This window comes from Miscanthus floridulus, chromosome 8 (assembly GCF_019320115.1).
Source record: "Miscanthus floridulus cultivar M001 chromosome 8, ASM1932011v1, whole genome shotgun sequence".
Lineage (NCBI taxonomy): Eukaryota > Viridiplantae > Streptophyta > Magnoliopsida > Poales > Poaceae > Miscanthus > Miscanthus floridulus.
This window is the reverse complement of record NC_089587.1, coordinates 67314597-67326642: the sequence shown is the minus strand read 5'-3', so window position 1 is coordinate 67326642 and position 12046 is coordinate 67314597. Positions and strand designations below refer to the sequence as shown.

Here is a 12046-nt window from a genome sequence, read left to right as displayed (position 1 = left end):
AACAGCTGACAAAGAGAGAAGCCATGTTTGTTAGGTGAATTGTATCAGCTTTTGTGCTACAAACCTCCAACCACAAACCATGTAGTGGTTAATTATTTGTTACTTCAATCCATATATGCTTTGTACTGCGTATAAGTTTTCTGTGTTTATTTTTCGTATTATACATGGTACCAGAGATTGGAGATATGAAATGATATTGGTTGTCCCTATTGATTAGTTGTTACCTTTTTGAAGCCATTTGGGGAATCATCGTCAATTAAGTGATGCATATGTCACGTTTGGATCATCGGGCTAAAAATTAGTTTGCCATCAAAAAATAGCTAGGCTAATCATAAACTTCTTTTTTGAATGGGTTCTAACCACCAATTAGTAGCCCCTAGCTATTACTCTCCCTCCATCCTGACATACAAGGTATCACAGGAATTTTAGGACAAATTATGAGGTAAGACAAATGATGTATGTAACTCTCTCTTGACTGTAGAGAGATTTTGTGCTTAAGAGCCTGTTTTGATTCTCTCATCTAAAGTTTAGTTGTTAAAGTTGAGTACTAAAACTTTAGACCACTTTAGCGCACTTTGCGGTTTAAAGTTTTTGTGAGGTGATCTAAACTTTAGAAAACATTTTAGGCCTTCTGTTTGGAGCCTCAATAGCTAAAGTGGACTAACATATTTTGAACATGGTCGTACACACTAATGGTAGGTATGCATGCATGCGATTGGTGTTTTGGAGTACATAATTCACCCATAATACCTTATAATTTGGAACAAATTTTCAATATTTCAAAACTTATATTTGAGGACAGAGAAGGGAGTATTAGTCTATTATGATCATTTGAAGTTTAACCGCCTATTTGGCATCTAAAACCAGGAACCATTTTTTAGTGAGGGGATCCAAATTAAACACCCCAAACCAGTGGATGCATGCACATGCTTTTGTTATTACCGAGCTTAATTTTGGCGCATGCCCTGGCTCATGTGGGCGTCACTTTCTCCAAAAGTTTTTTTTTGACAAAATTTGTATGTTAGGATGTCAAGATTTTTTTAGTGAATGTAGTAGCTGTTGTGTTACAAGGTGAGGGTGCTTGGGGTTGGAACATATTTTGGTTATTTCAATAACAAGAAGAATTTTCATCATCACAAGCAATTTATTATATCTCTGTAAAAAAACATGTCAATGTAGGATTCAAAATTTGTGTCACAGAATATATTTCATTATACCTTATGGCTTGGGATAGCTAGTGGAACCATAAGCTAGCTAGCCCACTCACTCTGGGCACCCATTGGCCGCATGCGTGCATGGGGCGTGCGGTTAATTAACAAATGGTCAACTAGGGAATGTTGCACCATTATTTCTCATTAAGTTAAGTTAGTGAACCAAACGAAACGGAATCACTATAATATATAACTATCTAGAGATATGGCTAATCATCTGTGTTAAATTACTAGAGTGACATGCATGTCCTTTTCTAAAAAATAAAGGATTGAGTATTTCTGCAAAGAATAGAAAATAAAATCTGTGCAAGTCAACAAGAAGCACCATTTCTGCACAAGTGCAGTAAGATATCTAGCTACAATGGTTGTACACAGAGAGTCAAACTAATCAATCGACAACCTAACTGAGGATAACTCACAACAAGTTGCAGATTTTTATTGTCAGTATGTACAATCCATCATGCACCTGGATCACTAGCTAGCTAGTGCTAATAATATATGATCTATCCATCATCTATCCTAGCTAGTGACTAAACCACCATGCAGAGAAGAGAGCTGGTGGACTGAAATTGACGTCCCTTCCACTTATCTTGCTCCACTGCAGCAGCTCGATCCCCGGCCTCTGGCTCGCTCGTGCATCCTCGCTATATATCTCAGCCTCTCTTTTTTTTTTTTGCGAAAGATATCTCAGCTTCTCTCGTAGAAACGTATATACAAATGGAGCAAATGGTAGGTGACGCAGGCGCAGGTTCACGGCCGGACTTCCAGCACGCGTGTGTGCAGTGCTTGCGGTGAACAGCAAGGCAATGTCAACTCCCAAGCTCTGGTGCTCTCGATCTCACACTCACACTCAGACACTTAGTGCATGCATGCCGCCATTGGCAGGGCGGCTAGCTTGTTGCTGCTGCACCATCTTTCCATTCACGCACCAGCACTGCACCAGAGTATATAGAGATATATCTGAAGAGGATTTCTCTTTCACTATCTCACTCTCACATGCATTCTTGTAGCTTGTTAGTGAACTGTCATGGTCATGGCGGCTGGCATGTTAGCTACCAAATGGAGAGTGACCCATTCACGCTACCGATGGCCGAATTTTTTTGTTTTTCAGTCTTTTTTTTTAAAGATTTTCATAGATACGCCTCTGACAGTATCCTTTCAAAAAATAGACCCTGACCTCGGCGCCGTGACAATTGGCGCCGAGCTTACACGTCTCGGCGCCAATTGCTTTGGCGTCGAGGTCCATGGTCATTTTCTTCGTGTACTTGACGTAGCTGCTTGCGTGGTGCGGACGTGGCATGAGCTCGGCGTCGTGGATCTTGGCGTCGAGCTATGGAAATTGATAAATTTTAATTTTTACCATGACTTGGATATTGAGAAATGTGGCTAACTCTAGATTTTTTACAGTGACTTGTTGTTTGATCACTTAAAACAGTCTAGAAATACTTAAAATAAAAAATGATCTAGGGTTTATGTTCATGAACTAGCCTAAAAATGCTTCTATGTGTTGGATCAATAGTTAACTCCTTTTTCATGATGTTGTTTTGACCAGGGTAAAACTATAGTATCTTTTCTAAATATGAAGTTTGACCTTTAATAGAAGTTATAGTTTGAGTTGAATACAACAAACTTTGCTTTATGACCTAAACCTAAATCAGTCTTTAACATGGCTGAATTGTGACGTTGTTTTGGCTCCTCTAAATCTTTCTAATTCCCTTATCGCCAGTAGTGAATTGACATGTTTGCGACATTTTATCTTCTAAATTTGTATATTTCCAATAGTTACCTCTAAGTTTGTGGTGCAAACAATTTCAAGGACCTCAAGTCGTAACCCAACGAACTTCCGCTCATCATTAATGCCTATACGGAGCGCATCATCTTGAACTGGCTTGATACAGAGACGTTTCATGGGCTCATTGGTACGATGTACTAAATGATCCAGGATGACCTGCATGTCATGTTGTTCCTGTAAGGTTACCTCAAGGTCCAAGTCTTGGACGTTGACAAACTCCTTGATCCAACCGCATGATGGTAGTATGCGTATATGCCCGTGCAGCTTAAAGCAATAACTAAGGGTCTTTGGCGGCCGAGCAATTGTGTCATCTAGAGAAGGAAACAGACCATCCATGTTCTTATGGAGTCGCACTGACAAGGACTCTAGATGGTTGAGACACGAGATGGCAGAAAAGAACTCATGGATGTTGTCCAGGTTGGATATTGAGAAATGTGGCTAACACTAGAGTTTTTGCAGTGACTTGCTGTTTAATCACTTAAAACAATCTAGAAATACTTAAGATAAAAAATGTGCCTGACCAAATGAAACTACAGCACGTTCGGGAGACACGGTACAGAGCTCGGCTCCTGCAGTATGGCGGGACGATGCAGGGCTCGGCTCTATGCGTCTATTGCATTGCTAACCGGAGATGCATCGGTGAATACAATGAACTGTACGTGCATGTGTAGGCATGCAAGCACGGACGCAACACACCTCACCTGTAAGCACGTCATGACCTGTAAACACGTGGAAATATGGCTAAATCTAGAATTTATGACCGTGGCTAAGTTTGATTTTTTTACCGTGGCTAAGTCCAAACTTGACGAGACTTGCTTTGTTGTCATGTCCTCAGAGAGTATTCAAACTCGATGTACGGTATCAAATTGAGTTGCTATACAAATTTGAAAGATAAAATGTCGCAAACATGTCAATTCACTACAGGCGATAAGGGAATTAGAAAGATTTAGAGGGGCCAAAACAGCGTCACAATTCGGCCATGTTACAAATTTTTACCGTGGCTAAATCCAAAAGCAAATTTTGTTGTACTCAACTCAAACTACAACTTCTATTAAAGGTCAAACTTCATATCTAGAAAAAGAAACTATAGTTTTACCCTGGTCAAAACAATATCATGAAAAAAGGAGTTAACTATTGATCCAACACTTAGAAGCATTTTTAGTCTAGTTCATGAACATAAACCCTAGATCATTTTTTATCTTAAGTATTTCTAGACTGTTTTAAATGATCAAACAACAAGTCACTGTAAAAAATCTAGAGTTAGCCACATTTCTCAATATCCAAGTCAAGGTAAAAATTAAAATTTATCAATTTCCATAGCTCGGCGCCATAGTAATTGGCGCCGAGCTCATGCTAAGATCCATGACGCCGAGCTCATGCCACGTCCGCGCCACGCAAACAGCCACGTCAACGATACGTAAAAAATGACCATGGACCTCGGCGCCAAAGCAATTGGCGTCGAGACATGTAAGCTCGGCGTCAATTGTCACGGCGTCGAGGTCAAGGTCTATTTTTTGAAAGGATACCAGGGTCGTATTTGTAAAAATCTTTCAAAAAAAAAAAGGGCTGAAAAACAAAAAAAAAAAAATTCGGTGGCGACGGCCGCAGATGGAATGAACCGGCAACAATAACCCAATCATGCGTTACCACGCACCATATATGTTTCTGCAGAAAGTGGCCTCAATTTTGTATTGCCCAGTTGGCCAAGCATGCATATGCATGCATGCAACTCGATCACTGTTCATCCGAGACTGATACGCATACATGTTGCAGTTGTTCGTCGTGTCCTGTGTCTCTGGCTCTCTGCCTAGCAGTAGCAGATCGGCTAGCAGTGGCAGTGTGGAGACTATTCTTCAGAATTGTTATGCTTGAGTTGCATGACGCCATAGGGCACTGTTGGGTGAGTGGTGTGCAGTTCTTTTTGACTACAGGAAGAAGAAGTAGCCAAGTAGTAGGCCATTCTTGGCAACATATGGATGATTTTTTTTTTTTGCGTCTCTCTTATCTAGGTACAACTGTAGTATCTGTTCATGACCAGATACACACACCAACACCACACACACTCACACCCACGCACACATCAAGTACACAAACAGATCCTACAACTACACCTAGATTCTAAGATCGCGTCCTTGAAGAGATCATCGAAACCATCCAAGGCTCCGTAGACGACGGGCACGTCGTAATCCCTTTGCAGCTCCACGCGAGAGAGACCCTGTTAAACTGGGAAAAACCCCCGGTGGAAAATCATGGGTCGAGCAGAGCTCGAATGGATGATGGATCTCCTAGTGGCCATGCATGTTTTGGGTTTCATCCATGTACTGCACTCACTATAGCACTAGCTAGAGACACCACCAGTACGTGATATTGTAGAATGATTACATATATGTATAGAAAACCACGTTGCGTATTCGATTCAAGAATATACTCTATATATGACAATAATATTAGTTAAAGCAATAGTAGTCCTGATTGAACTCCTGATGCATGCACTGATTGCATTGGTTGGCGCATTATAAATAGCTGCTCCCGGTGCACGTACTCTCCACACAGCAAGTGCTCACTCACTCACTCGTCTTCTTCTCCTTCCTCCGGCCGGCCTCTCTTGTCACTCGATCGAGGTGCTCAATGATGGCGAAGATGAGTGCGGCCAAGAACCTTGTCCGGCTCCTCGTCCTCGTGCAGGTGGCCGCCGGTCTGCTGGCTGGCCCCGGCGGCGTCGCGGCTCTCAGCATGGACTACTACAGCATGAGCTGCCCGTTCGCGGAGATGATGGTGCGCAGCGTCGTCTACGACGCTCTCACGAAGGACCCCACCCTCGCCGGCAGCCTCCTGAGGCTGCACTTCCACGACTGCTTCGTGCAGGGCTGCGACGCGTCGGTGCTGATCGACTCGACGGACGGCAACACGGCGGAGAAAGACGCGCCGGCGAACAAGAGCCTGCGTGGCTTCGAGGTGATCGACCGCATCAAGGAGGTGCTGGAGTCGCAGTGCCCCGGCGTCGTCTCCTGCGCTGACATCCTGACGCTGGCGGCGCGGGACGCCGTGCTCCTGGCGTGGGGCCCCTACTACGGTGTGCCCCTGGGGCGGCGCGACGGGACGCGATCGCTGGACTCCGACACCTTCACGGCGCTCCCGCCGCCCTTCTTCAACACGACGTCGCTCATCAATCTCTTCGGCTCGCACGGGTTCACGGTGCAGGACCTGGTGGCGCTCTCCGGCGGCCACACGCTGGGCATCGCGCACTGCGCCAACTTCAAGGCCCGGCTCACCGAGACGGACACGCTGGACGCCACGCTGGGGTCGTCGCTCAGCGCCACCTGCACCTCCAACGGGGACGCCGGCACCGCGCCGTTCGACCGGACCAGCACCAGGTTCGACACCGTCTACTACCGGGAGCTGCAGATGCGGCGGGGGCTGCTCAGCTCCGACCAGACGCTGTTCGAGTCGCCGGAGACCAAGGGCATCGTCAACATGTTCGCCATGAACCAGGCCTACTTCTTCTACGCGTTCCAGCAGGGGATGCTCAAGATGGGGCAGCTCGACCTCAAGGCAGGCAACCAGGGTGAGATCAGGCACACGTGCAGGGTCATCAATTCCTAGGCAATGCAAGCAACTACTGGTATACGTGTGGCTGCTGTGTCAGCAAAGTATGTGTGGCTTGTAAAAGTAAAACAAGCATGATGCATGGCACTGGTGTATGATATACGAGTGCCCATGCATACCAAGATAGGAACTAAGAATGAAGCTCTTGAAGCAAATAATAATGCAAGGATACACTATACTGTGTACTGTAACAAATAATTGAAGTAAGTAGAATCTGGAGTCCCTGCTTGTGTGAAAAAAGCCTGTTCTTATCATTGGATAGCATGGCTGTCCCTAGCATTTTGGTGGCCCGGTGCAAAATTCAAAATGAGGCCTTATGTATAAGATCGAACAATTATTTTAAAAATGACCTATTATTTAATCTTTCAATTGTATAACTTCTTGATTACATCTTGCCAAAAAAATATATAAGAACTCTTGATTAATCAATTATGGCTATATTTTAGATGAAATGTGCCATCCATTTAGTATGGCTTATTACAAAAAATCTTTGGTAAGATATTTAAGATCTTCCCGGTAAAAAAAAGAACAATTTGACACAAAACTACCTGTAAGAAATGATAGTACCTCAAAGAAAAATTTATCCATATTCTTTCTTCGATCGCCCACCGCCTGTGCTGGAGCTTGAAAACTATACTGAAAAGGCAGCAAGAGAAAGGGAGCGAAATCTAGGAGCGAAATCTAGTATATCCTCCGAAAGAACATTGGCTAGAGAAATTCCATAGGAATAAATGCAGGCTTAAATTCCTTCAACACCAGAATGGAGCACTACGTAAAAATGATTTTTAGCAACGGGTCGAATTTTTTGTAGGGGCGGCTGGTGATGGAGCCGCCCCTACAGTGCTGTGCTCGGGTGCTCCGACACCAGCCGCCCCTACAAATGGAACAGCAGGGGCGGCGGGTGATACGAGCCGCCCCTACAAATGGGTCTGATTTGTAGGGGCGGCTCACTCACCAGCCGCCCCCGGAGTTGGTATTTGTAGGGGCAGCTGGTGATTGAGCCGCTCCTACAAATGCTTCCGTATAAATAGCTCCGATTTGTAGAAGCGGCTAAATCACCAGCCGCCCCTACAAATGACCCACATATAAAACAACAGCAGCACCTTCTTTCACCTCGGGTCACTCACTCTAACCTGTGAAAGAAAGGTGGGAAGGCCTTGGGCACCTCCCAAAAATTGCTCTACTAAGGGGGGGAAGTTTTGGTCTCAAATCCTTTGGTGGAGAGGTTGTAGAAGGTAAGAAAATGGTATTCCACACTTTTTTTTGAAGTTTTAATGGTTGGTTAGTGAGTAATTAGAGTTTTGTTTTTCTCTCTCTTCTATGGTGCTTGAGCTACTTATGAAGCAAATTAGACCAAAGTTTTAAATGTACTAGGGTAAATTAGGGAGGGGAACAAGATCATACCCTTATTTGGTCCATGTTTCTTGATTTTAGTGAACAATTAGTTAGTTTTATGGATGTTTCATGTGCATGTGGATCTAGATCTAGGGTTTAGTTTTTTTATTAATTTTGTTTTTGTAAATTTATGTTTGATGAAATTGGACTAGGGTTTGTATGAAAGATATTGGGTAAAGTATAATTGTTGCTAATTGTTGTCTTTGAAATTGTTTATTGTAATCAATAAATATGTATTTTAATTATTTATGGATAAATGGGCCATTAATAAATTTTTCTCTACCATGGTGTGTTTGTATGTTTCATGTAATTATATTAGATTTATATTCATATATATCTGAAGTATATACAATTATTCTCAAGTAATTATTAATTTGATTCATTTTTATATATATCTGAATAAGTAGTCCCTTAATGTTTGTTTTGTTGTTGTTATAAAAGATGGAGTACAGAAACTCTTGGATGTATGGTTCGTTAAGGTTTAAGGCAGGTTTCCATGAAGAGGTGGATAAATTTATTGAAGCCGCAAAGAAGCATGCAATGACATTAAAAGAGAATAAGGATACAATTATTTGCCCCAGTAAAGATTGCAAGAACCGTATGGCATGGACATATGTGACTATCATCAGATCACATTTGATTATGCGAGGATTTGTTGAGGACTACAGTGTGGATTCATCATGGTGAAACGGTTATTGTTAACGACGAGGATGAGGAGGAATACGATGACGAAACCATAGAATCCATGTCCCAATATTTAGCAGAGCTTGATGCACGAATGGATTTCGAGTTTAGCAATGAACAAGGTGGTGATGCTGGTGGTTGGGATGGTAACGATGAAGGTGGTGCCAATAATGATGGTGGAGCACGTGTCGGGGATGAAGATGATTTAGAGGACATGATTCGAGCCCTTGGACCAGAGATTTTACTAAATAGCCCGAAAGGTCTAGAAATTTTGGAAAGGGTGACAAAAGCATCGAAGGAGACTGTGTATGGTGTTGAAAAGGGTTGTCCGACACATTGGACATTGCTACATTTTGTGTTTGAGCTGCTCATCCTGAAGGCTAAGTACGGCTGGTCAGACTACAGTTTCAATGATCTATTGCATCTCCTGTCATGGGTGCTGCCACAACCAAACTCAGTTCCCGCCAACACATACCAAGCGAAGAAGGTCATAAGTCCATTGACAATGGGGGTTGAAAAAATCCATGTATGCCCCAACCAATGTATACTTTTTCATGGCGAAACATTCAAGTCACTAGAAAAATGTCCCCGATGTGGGGCCAGATGGTACAAGAACAATGACCTTTGCGGTGAGGACGAAGCCTCCACCGGGAAAAAGAGGAATAAGAAGGGTACAAAAAAGGTGGTACAAGAATCTTAGCCCCCAGAGGATACTCCATTAGGCAACGATGTAAAGCAGAGAAGAATTCTTGCCTTGGTAATGTGGTACCTGCCAGTGACCGATCGCTTGAGACGTATCTTCCTAAACCCTAAAGAAGCCGCACTCATGACATGATGGGATGATGAGCGCAAGGTGGATGATGATAAGATTGCACACCCGACTGATTGTAGTCAGTGGCAAAGGTTTGATGAGAAACACAAAGAATTCAGTGATGACCCAAGGAATATACGGTTTGGCTTGAGCACCGATGGAATGAATCCCTTCAATGAGAGGATGAGCGACCATAGCACATCGCCAGTGATCTTGACCATATACAACATCCCAACATGGTTGTGTCAGAAGAGAAAGTACCTTCTCCTCACTATTCTTATTTCTGGCCCTAAACAACTAGGCATTGATATAGACGTGTTCCTCAAGCCTTTGATGCAAGAAATGGAGAGGCTATGGAGGCATGGGGAGCAAATGTACGATGCGTTCCGAAAAGAGGACTTCATATGTAGAGCAATAATATTTGTTACTACCAATGATTACCCCGCATTGTTTGCTTTGTCTGGACAGATCAAAGGAAAGACAGGATGCTTGGTTTGCTTAGATGGTACTACATGGGTGTACCTGGATGTATCCAAGAAGATAGTTTACCTAAGGAACCAATGCTTCTTAAAGACAAGTCACAGTACCGTAGCAAATTATTCTTTAGATATTATGACAATGCCCCAGAGATTGAACCCCCTCCGGAGAGACGTCATAACGGAGAACACGTGTATAGAATGGTGAAAAACATACGTGTCATCTATGGAAAGAAGAATCTGGATGGGATGAACAGAGATAGAAGCACACCTCTTGTCGAAGGCGTATCTTTCAAGAAACAATCGTTCTTCTTTCAGTATCTGCCTTATTGGGTAGACTTGGAGGTCTCCCATGCCATTGATGCTATGCACGTGCAGAAGAATGTCTTTGAGAGTCTCATTGATACCTTGATGGACACAGGCGAGTCAAAGGATGGTCTGAAAGCACGGAAAGACACGGTGTAGCTAAACGTGATGCCACAGCTTCACCCGGTACCTAAGGCTAATGGAAAATACACTCTGCCCGTGGCGTGCTTCAACCTAACACCAGACAAGAAGAGAGCTATATGCACTTTCCTGAGGAGGATCAAAGTCCCGACTAGGTTTTTAGCAAATGTGAAGAAGCTAGTGTCGATGAAGGACTTGTCAATAACACACTACAAGGCTCACGATTGCCATGTGATGCTGATAGTGTTTCTACCTATTGTAATCAGGGCTATAAAGCTAGAGTTCTTAAAAATAGCCAGCACCCGCATGTGCTACTTCTTTTCGAAGATCTCACAGAAGACGATTGGCAAGCAAGAGCTGAGTGACCTGCATGAATTTGTGGTGGAGACACAAAACCAACTAGAGATGTGTTTACCTCCTGCTTTTTTTTGATATAATGCCACATCTCATGATTCATATGGTTCATCAGATACAGGCAATGGGCCCTTGCTACTTGCATGAAATGTGGTCCTACGAGCGGTTCATGTCGGTTCTAAGTCGATATGTGCATAATCGAGCATACCCAGAGGGCTCCATGATAGAGGGTTATAGTACTAAAGAAGTCGTCGAGTGCTGTCAAGAGTACCTAAAAGTATAGAAAGGGATTGGTAAACCCGATTCTCATCACAAGGGTAGGCTGGCTGGGAAGGGCACCAGTGATAAAAAAGTGTTCATCGACCATGATTACAAAGATGTGAGTTGGGCGTATTACAGTGTCTTGCAGAGTACACAACTGATGCAACTGTACATTGATGAACACTTGGCTATCATTATGGCAGAGAGAAATGGCCGTTCGGATGATTGAGTCATGAAACAACACAAGCAACGACTAACTAAATGGTTGAAGGACCAAAACATACTGCCTGGAGAAACCATAGACTCTATTACCATCAGTAGGTTGGCGGAGGGGCCATCGAGACAAGTGACATCTTGGAATGCTTATGACATCAATGGGTATACGTACTATACCCACGCAAAGGATAGTAAATATGTGAACCAAAACAATGGCGTTCGAATAGAGGCTCTCAATGGATTGGGGCGAAAGATCCAATACTTTGGCATTATTGAAGAAATATAGGAACTTGATTATGGAAAGGATATAACAGTGACCCTGTTTCGAAGCCGCTGGATCAAACAACACCAACTGAACGAGATTAGATTGAGAGTCCTAGACCTCGAGAATCTAGGCTACCAAGATGACCCTTGGGTGCTCGCTTCACGTGTCGCACAAGTTTTCTATATGTCTGACCCACAAAGTAACCTCCCCTCGAAGAAGAAGACAAAGCACATGGTTGCCTTCAGAAAACAGCACATTATTGGAGTTGATGGCGTGGACGATGTTGAAGCTTATAATAACTACGATGAGATGCCGTTATTCATAGACTTTCCTAAGAAGATCAGTGTTATGGAAAAGAACCTCCCCAAAGACATATTGCCATGGGAACGAAAATATGTCAAGGGGAAAGTCGTTACAGCGGGCTAGCTAGTTATTGAATGTAGAGTGTTTGTGCAAGTGTGTGTTTGTAAGACTTCATTTATGCATGTGTGTGAGACAATATATTTATGTACGTGTGTAAGACTACAT

At 43.3% G+C, this 12046-nt stretch overlaps 1 protein-coding gene across 1 annotated transcript; it reads left to right on the top strand.

Moving 5' to 3' along the window:
- Window positions 1-5572: 5572 nt before the first annotated feature.
- On the top strand, window positions 5573-6821 carry LOC136472421 (peroxidase 47-like). The gene has a single exon (XM_066470130.1). It carries the CDS (start codon window positions 5632-5634, stop codon window positions 6604-6606), a length of 975 nt encoding a protein of 324 aa, XP_066326227.1. The 5' UTR covers window positions 5573-5631; the 3' UTR covers window positions 6607-6821.
- Window positions 6822-12046: the final 5225 nt, after the last annotated feature.

Coding starts and splice junctions, on each gene's coding strand:
- LOC136472421 (XM_066470130.1), top strand. CDS start 5,632: ATGATGGCGAAGATGAGTGCGGCCAAGAACCTTGTCCGGCTCCTCGTC.